Source organism: Cebus imitator, unplaced genomic scaffold (genome assembly GCF_001604975.1).
Source record: "Cebus imitator isolate Cc_AM_T3 unplaced genomic scaffold, Cebus_imitator-1.0 Scaffold288, whole genome shotgun sequence".
Classification (NCBI taxonomy): domain Eukaryota; kingdom Metazoa; phylum Chordata; class Mammalia; order Primates; family Cebidae; genus Cebus; species Cebus imitator.
Genome location: NW_016107603.1, coordinates 1326739 through 1343619, shown reverse-complemented (window position 1 = coordinate 1343619; position 16881 = coordinate 1326739). Strand labels below are relative to the sequence as shown.

The window sequence follows — 16881 nt, the reverse complement described above, 5'->3', positions numbered from 1 at the left end:
GCTTTGCTGAGCTGCTGTGGGCTCCGCCCAGCTGCCATGTGATCTTCCCTGCAGTCTGTTTATATGGGTGTAGTTAGAACTGCCTCGGCAATGGTGGCCCACCTCTGTAATGGCAGACTGTCTTTGTAATGGCAGGTTGCCTTGGCAACGGTCGGCTGCCTCGGCGATGGCGGACTACCTTCGTAGTGGTGGAGTGTCTCAGTAATGGTGGACACCCCTCCCCCACAGAGCTGGGCTGTCCTGGGTTCAGCTGTGCTTGCTGTGAAACTCTCAACCCAGAGCATTTTCAATTGCTGTTTCTTTTTTTGTGTGTGTGGGGTGGGTCCAGCCGAGCCTGATCACCTGACTCCGTGACTCAGAGTCTGTTTTTTTTTTCAGTTGAACAGTCGACTCTCTTCCAGGTGTTCCAGTTGCCTGTTGAAAAGACGCCGGGATCTGTGTGATTTCTCCTGTGGCGACTCACTGCGCTGGCTGAAACAGCGGCGCTGAGATTCGTGGCGTCTTTTTTGCCCAGGAATCTCCTGGCCTGGCTCCCTGTTTCAGTTCCTTTTTAAATCAGATGAATGGGTGATCTGCCTTCCTGGGGCTCCAACTGCCAGCTGAAAGGGCACCCGGACCAGTGTATTTTGTATGGAGAACTGCTGCGCCAGGGCGCCGGCCAAAACAGCTGCGCTGGCGACCCTTGGGGCTCCTCCGCCTGGGAATCTCTTGGTCTGTGGGCAATAAAAATCCACCTGGAAATGCGGGTCCACTCACCCTCTGCACTTTCACTGGGGGCTGCAATCCTGAGCTGTTCCTAGTCGGCCATCTTCCCTTCTCCCACATCTACCTTTCATTCTTATGCTTTGAGATTATTTCCTGCATTTGATCTTCTACCTTTAATTTAAGCCTCAATTACGACCACTTTCTTTATAAAACTTTTCAGTCTGACAAATATTTTTCAAGCCCAAGAAGACTTTTCCAAATCTTAAGTATTTTTAAAATCATTTTAAAATTTCAAATGAAGCCAGGTGGTGGCTCACACCTATAATCCCAATGCTTTGGGAGGCCAAGGCAGGAAGAGGATCACTTGAGGCCAGAAGTTCAAGACCAGCCTGGGCAACAAAGCAAGACCCCACCCATACCAAATAAATAAATTAATTTAAAAAGTATAAAATTTCCTAAATTTTAAAAATATAAAATTTTCGGTGTTACTCTATCTTCTCCAATAGTTCTTTTTCGTGGAACATATATTCTGATTGTTCAATCTGCTCCTCATCTCTCTTGCTCAGATGGCAGTGCTTTTTTTCTATTGGCTAACTGTGCTCAGGTCTGGGTTTCAAGATGTTATTAATGGCTAGACTCTTTCATTTGGTTAAAGTAAAAGGAGTCTCATTCTGTGCCTGTGATTTAAGACCAGGCTGTCAATATCCACAAGAGGGACCAAGTTGGAGGAAACCACTCTGCTCTTAAGTCTTCATTCTCCCAGCCTCAGGGGTAGGAAAGGCACTTAGACCTCCAATCAGATCTCTATCCTAATCACTTGTGAAGGCAAGTGGTGGGATGCAGAGAGAAGAACAGAGTATATTAATAGCTGTAATTATCAAAGTCATACATCCTCCAACTAAGCCCTGCAGAGAATCTTTAGCTTTCTCATTTTGCCCTGGATTTTGATGCTTTTTTCCAATAGGGGCAACAACATGGGGCCGCACAATCAGAGCCACACTATACAGGAAATGGGCAGATAACTCAGCAGCTCCTCCCAACAAACTCACAATAAACATGTAGCTAAGTAAGAAATGAACTGAATTATTCATATTTTAGGATTTTAGGGGTAATAACTACAGCATAACATCTGTAGGCGATAAAGGGTCTGACTCCATTTTTAATGCTTGTCTGCTCACAGACTTCAAGTCCTACTAGTCCTCCTTCCTCTACTGCCCCACATCTGGGCAAGCTGTTAAGAAAGTCTGGGTGCTTCTCCCTTTACAATAGTGGAAAGTTTAGATAACCTAACACCTGGCCCACATGCAGAAATTCTTACCCCATCCGCACCACCTAACTACCATAAAACACAAGCCAGGTGCTGTTCTCTGCTTTCTCCAGAAAGCCTCATTATATGTGTAATAAACATTTTCCTGTCCTCTTGGGGCACCTGTGGCATTGTTAGTCTCTACATCCAAACCAACTGTGAGCAGGGGAGGGTCTGTCCCACTACTTCAAGGTGACTACACTAGCCTATGTGATTGATACAGCTATTAGCATGTAACGATTTATAAAAAGAAACTGGTAGCAACCACAATAACGATTTGACAGTGGTTTACAGGTTGGGCAGTTGGCCACATGGAAACTGTTATATTAGATAGAAAGTTAGTGATCCATGTTTGCAGTAGCAAAATATTTGGTAAAACTATCATCTGTGATACCTTGAAAAGCAGATAAATTTACCCAATGAAACCTTTTTTTTTTCTCTCTGACATAGAAACTAACAATGTTCTGGATGGTGGCAGCTTTGTCACCATGGATCCCAAAATGACAGCATGTGGAATATGAAAAACATACTGTGTGAATGGGAAATAACACTTTTTTGTTCTAGGAGGCTAATGTTTTCATATTTGCTACTGCAGCATAAACTAGCTTTACATACATTACATCCTGACTGATAACAAAAGGGGTATTCTCTACACTTTTTCTTCATCTACTCAATTGTGGCCCAGGAGTCTGAGGGTTGTGTGCAAACCTCTCTGTGTCTGCCTTTAAGAAAGTATGAACTGAGCCAGTCAGAAGATCCCTACTGCTGGAAGGTCCAGAGCTGCTTAAAAGTTGAAATTTTTAAAAATATGTGTATTTTTTAAAGTTGAAAATAATCCTACTCTCATCAAAGGGCTGAAAGCAAAGTTAGCATTTTGGATAATAGAAAGGAAATACCTATTTGATCTCTGACTCTTTGTGTCCTAAAACTTTTGTCTCATTGTCTTGAACAACTAAAACAACATCTTAGCCCAGAGTAAAGAGAGACAGCAATTTTGGCAGCTTCTAAAATAGTAATATGGTGTTGTGTAAAATAAACAGGCTACACAAAATACATGTTGTATGATCCCATCTTTATTGTTTTAAAAGATGTATTTGTTTCTGTATATATTTGTAGCAAAAAATCAAGAACTATACATATTCTAAAATGTTAACAGTAGGCAATCTCTGGAATAGGGATGATTTTCACATATTTTTCTCATCTGTATTTTCTGATTTTTCTAAAATGAATGCATACTAATGTGAAATAGAAGTTTTAAAAATATTTTTTGTCATGTATGGAACTTGTAGATGAGTAGAGCTTAATTTCCTTAAAAACTTTTATTCTCTTTCTCTAGTTATATATATATATATATATATATATATGAACCTTACTCTTACCACAACATTTCACAAGAGTCCTCAATTTTCTTAAAAGATGGTAAATGTATTTCTATAAACTGATGACCTCTCAGCAGTCATTTTAAAACACAGCTTTCTAAAAATTTTAATCATGTACCAAAACATAATTTTTTTTTTTTGAGAAAGGGTCTCACTCTATCACGCAGGCTGAAGTTCAGTGGCACAATCATGAAGCCTCAACCTCCCCGGGCTCAGGTGATCCTCCCACCTCAGCCTCCCTAGCAGCTAGGAGTACAGACGCATACCACTACACCTGGCTAATTTTTGTATTTTTTGTAGAGACCAAGTTTCACCATGTTGCCCATGATGGCCTCAAACTCCTGGGCTCAAGCAATCCTCTGGCCTCAGACTCCCAAAGTGCTGGCATTACAGACATGAGCACCTGCACCTGGTCTTCTAAACATAATTTTGAATACTGTGAACCCTAACGACTAAAAATAACAAGAGTCTTTGAAAGTGTGAATAGGCATTAGACATAGTTATTAGAGAAAAACAGTAGAACACTAAAAACAGACTCCTAAAAATATCATGTTTAATTACTCTGTCCAAAGTGAATTTATAATATGAAATCACTTAGTAAATGAGACATATGATCTAGAATATTGACTAATGAGAAAAGTAATTTTTTTTGACATTCACAAATAATGAAATGCATTCCTTGTATTTTGACTGTGATGCTGGTGACATGTACTATACACACTTGTCAAAACTTAAGTTTTGTAAGCTTAAAACTGTTGACTTTTAATGCCTGTAAATTATGCCTCAATAAAACCAATTTTTAAAAATCACAATGGATTTTTTTTTGCTAAAATTTTCAGACTATCTTATTCAGTGGTTGAAGCACTCATAAACAATCTCTTAGATTATACAAACTTAATACAGAAAAAAATCTGCACATAGTGAAAGTGGAATCTTTTCCTCCTAAGTTTCATATCACAAATAATCTACCAATACTGGTAGAAATCTGTCATTCTTCCTTTCTCTCACCTTCAGCTTTCAACAAGCCATCAAGTCCTATCAGTTCTACCTTCTTCCAAACATCATCTCATCCTAGTGTCTTAATCATTTCTTTTGGGACTACTGCAATAAACTCTTAATTGATTTCCCTGTGTTTATTTTCCCAGCCTACCAATTCAATGTCCATAACACACACACACACACACACACACACACACACACACACACACACAAATCATCCTGCCAAAAAAATACGAAAAAAAAATAAAGCAACAATAATGTCAGTAAAAACTTGTTTAAAAACATTAAATTGTCTCACAATAAAGTTCAAAGTCATGGCATTAATGGTTCTTTTAAATTAGGCCTGTTGATCAATATCAGTCCCTCCTGATATAAAAAGGCCTATATTTTATATCTCTGCCAGTAGGGCCATCCTCTCCTTTTCTATGTGTGAAACATCTACTAATCCCTTAAAATCTAATTTAAATGTAATTTCCTTCATTCACAGTCTCCTAGGCAGAGGTAAGTGGTTCAGTTGTGTTCCCATTAACATGCTGTACATACTATTATTATTTGTTAATGCCATTGTTTCCGCCCTTAGACATGAATTCCTCTAAGGCAGGATCTGAATCTTTTCCACCAAGTTCAAATCCTGGCTCATAGTAAAAATAATTTATGATTGAATAATAAGTAAAAGAATAAAAACAGAATTATTTATTAAAACCATTTCGCTATGACAATTATAAGTTAATATTTTTCTTAAAAAGCTTAGAAGATGTGACAATAGAAATAGTACCTTGTCTACATGGAAAATCAAATCCAGTTCACAGACATTTTCAAAACATTTGTCTAATGTTTCCACAAACACCTATGGAAAAAGAAAAAAGGTTTAAAGGACTGTTTAAATTTATTCAAACATATTATCTATAAGGAAGGCAATTCTATTGTGAACTAAAATTTTGTATTATATGTTTATCTTTTCAAACTAAAAATTGTATTAAATGCAAAAAAAAAAAAGTAAAAAAACAGAGTCCTAAAACTACCAAGTTTAACTACAGATAAGTTACTTTTCAATATGTAAGTATAGGAAACAAAATAAACTTTTTTTGAAAATGACTACAACTAGAGAGTCTTAATACCATTAAGTGCTTACAAAAGCACTTAAAAATACTCAACTAAGCTTCCTTATTTTGATGTGAGGGGGAAAAAAGCTCATTAGGAAATATCTATCAAGAAAGGTGAGGCACAGTCCAAGTCCCTACTATACCTAATGTAGCCAGTAATTTTTAATTATCAAATCAGCATAAAACACTGCTAAAAATTACTTATGGAAAAAGCACAGACCTTAGAATCAGGTTTACATGGATTCAAACTCTAAATTGAATAACTTGTATGACGTTGTGTGGAAAACAGTCGCCTCAGCAGGCTTGGGTTGTTCAAACTCTATACATTCCCATAAATGAACTGTTTTCAGGACTATCCCCTGGCCAGCTCCTGAGAACTAAGCTCCAACCTTTCAGAAAGTTGTCTGATTACAGTGCTTTTCTATGCTGGAGGTCTCGGGCCATGCTGTAGCAGTTTGAACAGGTAGTTTATGTTAATAATGTGATTTATAGTGAACACCTGCTTTTTCTCTGAGGATTTGAAGCTTAAGTAGCCAAGGTCAGTCATGCAGACATGACAAACCTATGTGACTAACCCCCAGGGTAAACGTCCCTGATTGGGAATACTCTGTACACATTATCACATATTTTGGGAGAAATTAAGCATGTCCTGTGTAACTCCAATAGAAAGGGAGGCCTGACAGCTTGCAACTGGAGTCTTCCAGGCTACATTCCATGTGCCTTTGCTGATTTTACTCTGTATCCTTTCACTTTAATAATAATAAACCATAGCATGAGTATAACAACTTGAATCCAGTGCATCCTAGTAAATCATTGAGATGATCTTGATGACCCCAATGCAAACCTTCAAAAATTAATCTCTTAAATTCTACCTTGCATAGTTCTCACTATTCTATTCCCATTTCTATTCTCACCACCCCTTTCAGTAGAAACTTCAGATAAAGTGACCATATAATTTATCATCCTAAATGAGGCAGTATTAAAAGTAAAAAGAAATATCAATTAATAATAAATTATATAATAGTATACAATATTATTATAATGTAATAACAGCCTTAACAACAGGAATGTAGGGAGGCCTGGGAGTTGGAATTATTTCAGGAGGTGGCGGGGGAGAATGTGATGCAATATAACGGTGATACAGACAGGAGACAGGGAAATACTGGGTAGAAGAGGGCAGTTCCCCAGCAAAGGCCCCACCCTCAAGCCTGGAAACTCATGGCCTTAAATGTGAACAGGCGTTCCTGTTTTTGTGTCCCAAAGTTGCCTTTTTGCTCTCCATGCCCCCCTATCGTGTATCCATATAAACCTCAAACCCATGACTCCAGGTAGAAATAAAAAGATGAACAGAAGAGCAGAAGAATGGCAGAACGGCACAGCAGAAAGAAAGAAAGGAGCATCTGAACACTGAGAGGAGTTCAGCTAGGGACAGTCAAAGAGGAGATTGGCCACTGATTCTTCCTGGATGCCAGACAAGAACTTAGGTACCAAGAGGGCACTGAAGTGGTAAGCACTTAAGCTGTCCGTGAATGGCAAGGCTAAAGGAGCACACTGTAACACACACCCAATTAGACTTTGGGAGTTGAAGGTTTTCACCTCTGGAAGCTGCTGTGGGGCAGTGTCCTATAAGGGGTTTCATTGTGCATAGCAGACAAAGAGACAAGCCACACCCCTGTCACATATCCTGCAAGGGGGTAGTCAGGGAACTCTCCCGTTTCAATGGAAGAAGAACTGGACTGAAATTCAGGAAACCTGAGTTATAATACTAGCTCTGCAATTTTTAATCAGCTATATGATTTGGATTAAGTGACTTTATTTCTCTGGTCCTGCATAATTTTTCATAAATTTTAATGGTTTATAATAGAGAGTTGTGTAAATTTTATGGTAGTAAATGACAAAATAAAGTAGTATCTATGTAGCAGTCCATTTTCATGCTGCTGATGAAGACATATCCTAGATTGGGCAATTTACAAAAGAAAGAGGTTTATTGGACTTACAGTTCCACATGGCTGGGGAGGGCTTACAATCATGGCAGAAGGTGAAAGGCACATTTTACATGGCGGCAGACAAGAGAAGAGAACTTGTGCAGGGAAACTTCACTTTCAAAACCACCAGATCTCATAAGACTTATTCACTATCATGAGAACAGCACAGGAAAAATCTGCACCCATGATTCAATTATATCCCACCAGGTCCCTCCCACAACACCTGGGAATTGAGGATGAGATTTGGGTGGGGACACATCCAAATCATATCATTCTGCCCCTGGCCCCACCCAAATTTCATGTCCTCACATTTCAAAACCAATCATGCCTTCCAAACAGTCCCCCGACGTCTAAACTCATTTCAGCCTTAACTCAAAAGTTTGCAGTCCCAAGTCTCATCTGAGACAAGGCATATCCCTTCCGCCTATGAGACTGTAAAATCAAAAGCAAGTTAGTTACTTCCCATATACAAAGGCAGTACAGATATTGGGTAAACACAGCAATTCCAAAGGGGAGAAACTGGCCAAAACAAAGGGGTTACAGGGCCCATGCCAGTCTGAAATCCAGTGTGGTAATCAAGTCTTAAAGCTCCAGAATGATATCTTTTGACTCCATGTCTCACATCTAGGTCACGCTACTGCAAGAGGTGTGCTCCCATGGCTGTGGGCAGCTCCAATACTGTGGCTTTGCAGGGTACACCCTTCCTTCTGGATGCTTTCATGGGGTGGTGTTGAGTGTCTGTGGCTTTTCCAGGTGCAGAGCGCAAGCTGTCAGTGCATCTATCATTTTAGGGTCTGGGGAAGATGGCCCTCTTTTCACAGCTCCAAGGGGCAGTGCCCCAGTAATGGCTCTGTGTGGGGGCACCAATCCCACATTTCCCTTCCTCACTGCCCTAGAAGAAGTTCTCCATGAGGGCCCCACTCCTGCAGCAAACTTCTGCCTGGACATCGAGGGATCTCCACACATCCTCTGACACCGAGACGGAGGTTCCCAAACCTTAATTCTTGACTTTTTTTTTTTGGAGACAGAGTCTTGCTCTGTCTCCCAGGCTGGACTGCAGTGGTGTGATCTCAGTTCACTGCAACCTCCACCTCCCAGATTCCAGTGATTCTTGTGCCTCAGCCTCCCAAGTAGCTGGGACTATAAGTGCACACCATCATACCCAGCTAATTTTTTTATATTTTTAGTAGAGATGAGGTTTCGCCACATTATTCAGGCTGGTCTTGAACTCCTGGCCTCAAGTGATCTGCCTGCCTCGGCTTCCCAAAGTGCTGGGATTACAGGCATGAGTCACCACACCAAACCTCAATTCTTGACTTCTGCGTACCCGCAGGCTCAACACAACATGGAAACTACCAAGGTTTGGGGCTTTCACCCTCTGAAATGATCGCCCTAGCTATACCTGGCCCCTTTTAGCCATGGCAAGAGCAGCTGGGATATAGGGTACCAGTACCAAGGCTGCACATAGTGGAGGGGGTCCTTGGCCCAGCCCATGAAACCATCCTTTCCTTGTAGGTCTCTATGCCTGTGATGCAAGGAACTGCCATGAAGACCTCTGACATGCCCTGGAGACATTTTCCTCATGGTCTTGGGTATTAACATTTTCTTGTTACAAATGCAAATTTCTGCAGCCAGCTTCAATTTCTCCTTATAAAATGGGATTTTCATTTCTATTGCATTGTCAGGCTGCAAATTTTCCAAACTTTTATGCTGCTACCCTTTCAAAACCGAATGCTTCCAGCAGCACACAAGTCACCTCTTGAATGCTTTGCTGCTTAGAAATTTTCTTCTGCCAGATATCCTAGATCATCTCTCTCAAGGTCAAAGTTCCACAAATCTCTTGGGCAGGGGCAAAATGCTGCCAATCTCTTTGCTAACAAATAACATGAGTCACCTTTGCTCCAGTTCCCAGCAAGCTCCTCATGTTCATCAGAGACCACCTCAGTCTGGATTTCATTGTCCATAACATTATCAGTGTTTTGGTAAAAGCCATTCAATAAGACCTAGAGAGTTCTACGCTTTCCTATATTTTCCTGTCTTCTTTTTAGCCCTCCAAACTGTTCCAGTCTTTGCCTGTTACCCATTTCCAAAGTCGCTTCCACATTTTCAGTATGTTTTCAGCAGCACCTTACCCCCAGTACCAATTTACTGTATTGGCACCAATTTACTATAATAGTCTGTTTTCACGCTGCTGATAAAGACACCCTAGATTGGGCAATTTACACAATAAAGAGGTTTATTGGACTTCTTACAGTTCCACATAGTGAGGGCAGCCTCACAATAATGGTGGAAGGTGAAAGACATGTCTCATATGGCAGCAGACAAAAGAAGTGAGCTTGTGCTGGGAAATTCCTTTTTTTAAAAAACCAACAGATCTCGTGAGACTTATTCACTATCACCACGAGAACAGCAAGGGAAAGTCCTGCCCCTACGATTCAATTACCTCCCACTAGGGCCCTCCCACAACACACGGGAATTGAAGTTGAGATTTGGGTGAGAGCACAGCCAAACCATACCATATCTACATATATTTTGTACATTTATAACATACCTGTTTCTAAAATTTTTCCTTATTTCTAGGCTACGCAATTCATCTAGGAATCTTTTAAAATTGTCACAAACCTCCAAAAAATTATCCAATATATTTATTGAAAAAATTCACATGTAAGTGAACCCGTGCAGTTCAAACCCAGGTTGTTCAAGGGTCAATTGTATATGACTATAACCACCACTTTCTTAGACCAGTGGTTGGCAAACTTTCTCAACAAAGGGTCAGACAGTAAATATTTTAGGCTTTATAGGCCATAGAGTCTAACACAAAACAGCCACAGACATTACATAAACAAATGAACATGGTTCTGTTCCAGTAAAAGCTTTTTTACAAAAACAGGCAGCAGGCGGGATTTGAACTGCAGGCTATAGTTTGTTGATTTCTTCAGTTAGACCAGTTACTGGGAGAAATAATAGGTCTGTAGTAACCAAGAACATATACAGTTTTATTCATAATTTCATTTGTGAGAAGAGGGCAAATTATTAAGTTGATCAAAGCAGGGTATACATAAGGGTGATGCTGTTAAATATATATTTGGTTTTCATTCTGTTTCCTGTCACAGGGCTCCTAAGACCATTGGAGTTACCAAGGTAATGCCTCTTTTTGTATGCTAATGAGATAACTGATGGCTGAGGTCTCCTGTGTAGTCTCAGGATGTGGGCTGGTTGCCAAGGGGGAACCAATCATGTGATTACAGGGTCTGAACTTTCAGCCCCATCCCCCCAATTTCCAGGTAGGGGAGTGAAATTGAAGTGTTAAGTCAATCTCCAATGGTTAATGATTTAATCAATCATAACTACATAATGAAGCTTTCATAACAACCCAAAATGTCTGGGTTGAACTTCTGGAGAGCTGAACATATGAAGGTGCTTGGAAGACAGGTATGCCTGGAGAGGACATTGGAGCTCCACACCCTTTCCCAAATTATCTTGCCCTATGTATCTCTTCTGTCTGGCTGCCCATCTGTATCCTTTGTAATATTCTTTATAATAGGTGGGTAAACATGTTTCCCTGATTTGTGTAAACTGCTCTGGCAAATTAATTGAACTGAAGGGGGAGGTCACAAGAATCCCAATTTACCATCACTCAATCAGAAGTATAGGTCACAACCTACCACTTGCAACTGGCGTCTGAAGTGGGGACAGTCTTGTGGGACTGTGTCATGGGATCTGATACTATCCCCATGTAGATAGCATCAGCATTGAATTACAAGACACTCAGCTGGAGAATTCCTTGGTGTGTGGGGCACAAACTACCACACATCTGGTGTCAGATGTATTGTACTAAGTGACTGCGGAGTAGAAGCAAAAAAAAAAAAAAGTCTTGTATTTTCCTTTCACAACAGGTCATCTACAAGTGAGATTTTAGTTTAATTTTTTGGTAGGTGAAAAATAAGTATCATTTAGTACCCAACCAAACTCCCAGCTTTATCTATTTTTCTTCAAGGCCCTGGTGACATGGTGCCCAAAATGACTGTACTCATTTGATTTCTAATTCAGATACATTTTTCTTCTTTCATACAACGGACTTTTGTTATGAGGACTGGATGGGCGTAATGCTGCTATAACACGGAGCAAGCAATTAACCAATATTAACTTTTTGGAGTGAGTAATAATAGGAGTGAAAAGAGGAAAAGTCTTCCTTTTACCAGGGCAGCCCTGATGAAATAGCTGGGAAAGTTCTTTTTCTCACTGTTTTGCTTTAGACCCTTTTTAATAGGTATAGCTGCTTAAAGAAACTAGCCTGAGATAATACCAGAGCTGGGGAAACAACTCAAGTTACTGGTGACATTTCCATTGGGAAAGAAGAAAATACTTACATTGAAAACAGTCTTTAACTTAAAAATCATTTGAATATTTATTTATAAAAATCATAGTTTAAAGTTATGGAAGACAAAGCTTAGTAAATTTTTACTTAAGTGTAACATACACACAGAAAAGTACAACAACCATAATATATAACATGACACATTTTCTGTACAATCAACACTCAAATCATGTTTTAACATTACCAGCATTATAGAAGCCTTCTTATAGTCTATCAGTCACTATCAACCATCACAGTACCCAATACCCTCCTTTGTAACAATATGAATACATTTTATCTATGTCTGAACCATATACAATATATGCTCTATTGTGAGTGGCTTCTTTAATTCACTGTTATTTTTGTGAGGTTTATTCAGGTTATTACATAATACAACAGCTAATCATTCTTAGTTGTACAGTATGCCATTGAATTGGAATATCACAGTGTGTCCATTCTACTGGTGATATAAATTTGGGTTGTTTCCAGTGTGGGGGCCATTACAATTAGTACTGTTAAGAATATTTCTTACACATCTTTTAGTGAACATATATACACATATCTACTGATTGTATACTCAGAATACAACTGCTAAGTCAAAGAGTAGCATATGTTAAGCTTTAGTATATAATGCCAAACTGACTTTCAAAACGATTATACACACTTAGACACTAAATAGCAGTGCATGACTCCAAGACTTTGGCAGCACACAGACCAGGGAAACGCTGCCTTGCTGAGAAACACCGGGAGTCACAGACCCGGGCTACAGCCCAGGCAAGCGGCCCCGGCCAGACTGGTGCCTTGTTAGTGCAGACTAGGGCGGAGATTTGGACTAACACTGAGAACGCTTGCAAGCCTAGAGAAGAACATAAATGACTTGATAGAGCTGAAAAGCACAGCATGAGAACTTCATGAAGCATACACAAGTTTCAATAGCCAAATTGATCAAGCAGAAGAAAGGATATCAGAGATTGAAGTCAACTCAACAAAATAAAAAGAGAAGGACTGAAAAGAAATGAACAAAGCCTCCAAGAAATGTGAGATTATGTGAAAAGACCTAATCTACGCGTGATCGGTGTAACTGAAGAGGACAGGGAAAATGAATCCAAGCTGGAAAACACTGTTCAAAATATTATCCAGGAGAGCTTACCCAACCTAGCGAAGCAGGCCAACGTTCAAATACAAGAAATACAAAAAACACCACAGAGATACTCCTCAAGAATAGCACATAATCATCAGATTCGTCAGGGTTGAAATGAAGGAAAAAATGCTAAGGGAAGCCAGAGAGAAACTTCGAGTCACCCACAAAGGAAAGCCCATCAGACTCACAGTGGATCTCTTGGCAGAAACCCTACAAGCCAGAGAGTGGGGACAAATATTCAACATCTTTAAAGAAAAGAATTTTCAATGCAGAATCTCTCATGTCCAGCCAAACTAAGCTGCATAAGTGAAGGAGAAATAAAATCCTTTATGGACAAGCAATTACTGAGAGATTTCGTCACCATCAGACCTGCCCTACAAGAGATCCTGAAGGAAGCACTAAACACAGAAAAAAACATCCAGTACCAGCCACTGCAAAAACGAACCAAATGGTAAAGACCAATGTCACAATGAGGAAACTGTGTCGATCAAAAGGCAAAACAAACGACCAGTAACAAAATGGCAGGATCAAATTCACACATAACAATATTAACGTTAAATGTAAATGGCCCGAATGCCACAATCAAAGGACACAGACTGGCAAACTGGGTAAAAAGTCAAAACCCATTGGTGTGCTGTATTCAAGAGACCATTCTCACATGCAAAGACACACATACACTCAAAACAAAGGGATGGAGGAAGATCTACCAAGCAAATGGAGAGGAAAAAAAGCAGGGGTTGCAATTTTAGTCTCAGATAAAATCGACTTTAAACCAACAAAGATCAGAAGAGACAAAGAAGGACACTACATAATGGTGAAAGGATCAACACAACAAGAAGAGCTAACTATCCTAAATATATATGCACCCAATACAGGAATGCCTTGATACATAAAGCAAGTTCTAAATGACCTAAAAAGAGACTTAGACTCCCACACAATAATAGTGGGAGACTTTAACACTCCACTGTCAACATTAGACAGATCAACAAGACAGAAAATCAACAAGAATATACAGGACTTGAACGCAGAACTGGAATAAGCAGGCCTAATAGACATCTACAGAACTCCCCACCCCAAAGCCAAAGAATATACATTCTTCTCAGCACCACATCGCACTTACTCTAAAATTGATCACATAATTGGAAGTAAAATCACTCCTCAGCAAATGCAAAAAAAAAAGGAATCATAACAAACAGTCTCTCAGACTACACTGCAGTCAACTTAGATCTCAGGATTAAGAAACTAACTCAAAACCGCACAACTTCATAGAAACTGAACAACCGGCTCCTGAATGTTGACTAGATAAACAATGAAATGAAGGCAGAAATAAAGATGTTCTTCAAAACCAATGAGAATGAGGACACAATGTACCAGAATCTGGGACACATTTAAAGCAGTGTCTAGAGGGAAATTTATAGCAATAAATGCACATGAGAAGCAAGGAAAGATCTAAAATTGACATCCTATCATCAAAATTGAAAGAGCTAGCAGAGCAAGATAAAAAAAACTCAAAAGGTAGCAGAAGACAAGAAATAAGTAAGATCAGAGCCAAACTGAAGGAGATAGAAACACCAAAAAACCCTGCAAAAAAATTAATAAATCCAGGAGCTGGCTTTTTAAAAAGATCAACAAAATAGGTAGACTGCTAGCCCAATTAATAAAAAAGAAAAGAGAGAAGAATCAAATAGATGCAATAAAAAACGATAAAGGGGATATCACCACTGATCCTACAGAAATACAAACAACCATCAGAGATTACCACAAACAACTCAATGCACATAAACCAGTAAATCTTGAAGAAATGGATAAATTAATGGACACTTGCAACCTACCAAAACTAAACCAGGAAGAAGTTGAAACCGTGAATAGACCAATGAAGTTGAGGCAGCAATTAACAAGCCAACCAACCAAAAAAAGTCCAGGTCCAGACAGGTTCACAGCCGAATTTTACCAGACATACAAAGAGGAGCTGGTACCAATCATTCTGAAACTATTCCAAACAACACAAAAAAAGGGAATCCTCCCCAACTCATATTATGAGACCAAAATCATCCTGATACCAAAACCTGGCAGAGATTCAACAAAAAAAGAAAACTTCCAGCCAATATCCATGATGAACACAGATGCAAAAATCTTCAATAAAATTCTTGCAAACTGATGGCAACAGGACATCATAAAGCTTATCCATCATAATCAAGTAGGCTTCATTCCAGGGATGCAAGGCTGGTTCAACATATGCAAGTCCATAAATATAATCCACCACATAATTAGAACCAAAGACAAAAAACACACGATTATCTCAATAGATGCAGAGAAGGTCTTTGACAAAATTCAACAGTCCTTTATGCTAAAAACTCTCAATAAACTAGGTATCGATGGAACCTAGCACAAAATAATAAAAGCTATTTACAAATCCACTGCCAATATCATACTGAATGGGTAAAAACTAGAAGCATTTCCTTTGAAATCTGACACTAGACAAGGATGCCTGCTCTCTCCACTCTTACTCAGTATAGTATTGGAAGTTCTAGCCAGAGCAGTCAGGCAAGAAAAATAAATAAAGGGTATTCAATTAGGAAAGGAGGAAGTCAAACTGTCTCTATTTACAGACGACATGACTGTATATTTAGAAGACCCCATCGTCTCAGCCCAAACTCTCCTTAAGGTGATAAGCAACTTGAGCAAAGTCTCAGGATACAAAATCTATGTGCAGAAATCACAAGCATTCCTATATACCAATAACAGACAAACAGAGAACCAAATGAAGAGCGAACTCCCATTCATAATTGCTACAAGAAGAATAAAATACTTAGGAATATAATTAACAAAAGAGGTAAAGTACCTCTTCAAGGAGAACTACAAACCAATGCTCAGGGAAATAAGAGGAGAAACAAACAAATGGAGAAACATTCCACGCTCATGGTTAGGAAGAATCAATATTGTGAAAATCGCCATACTGCCCAAAGTAATTTATAGATTTAATGCTATCCCCATCAAACTACCAATGACCTTCTTCACAGAACTGGAAAAAACCACTTTAAACTTCATATGGAACCAAAAAAGAGCCAAAACAATCCTAAGCAAAAGTAACAAGGCTGGCGGCATCACGCTGCCGGACTTCAAGCTATACTATAAGGCAAGAGTAATCAAAACAGCATGGTACTGGTATCAAAACAGAGACATAGACAAATGGAACAGAACAGAGGCCTCTGGAGCAACATCACACATCTACAACCATCTGATCTTTGACAAACCTCACAAAAACAAGCAATGGGGAAAGGATCCCGTTTAATAAATGGTGTTGGGAAAACTGGCTAGCAATGTGCAGAAAGCAGAAAACTGGATCCTTTTCTGACACCTTACACTAAAATTAACTCCAGATGGATTAAGGACTTAAACATAAGACCTAACACCATAAAAACCCTAGAAGAAAACCTAGGCAAAACCATTCAGGACATAGGCATAGGGAAGGACTTCATAACTAAAATACCAAAAGCAATGGCAACAAAAGCCAAAATAGACAAATGGGATCTAATTAAACTCCAGAGCTTCTGTACAGCCAAAGAATCAATCACTAGAGAGAACCGGCAACCAACAAAAGAGGAAAAAAATTTTTGCAATCTACCCATCTGACAAAGGGTTAATACCCAGAATCTACAAAGAACTAAAACAGATTTACAAGAAAAAAGCAAACAAACCCATCCAAAAGTAGGCGAAGGATATGAACGAACACTTTTCAAAAGAAGACATATATGAAGCCAACAAACATAGGAAAAAATGCTCATCATCACTGGTCATTAAAGAAATGCAAATCAAAACCACATTGAGATACCCTCTCATGCCAGTTAGAATGGTGATCATTAAAAAATCTGGAGACAACAGATGCTGTAGAGGATGTGGAGAAGT

General features: G+C 39.3%; 1 protein-coding gene across 8 annotated transcripts in view; it reads right to left on the bottom strand.

Moving 5' to 3' along the window:
* Positions 1-16881, bottom strand: part of AP3S1 (adaptor related protein complex 3 subunit sigma 1) — an 85223-nt gene that overhangs the window by 20040 nt on the left and 48302 nt on the right. For 5 of the 8 annotated variants that reach the window (XR_001817421.2, XM_017502026.2, XM_017502029.2 and 2 more), the window contains one exon: positions 5165-5236. The exons of the other annotated variants lie outside the window; for them this stretch is intronic. Coding sequence is in view for 4 of the 5 variants with exons in the window: in XM_017502026.2 (XP_017357515.1) it covers positions 5165-5236 (72 nt within the window). In the remaining variant the exon portion in view is untranslated. The remainder of the gene's footprint in view (positions 1-5164; positions 5237-16881) is intronic. 8 annotated transcript variants of the gene reach the window in all.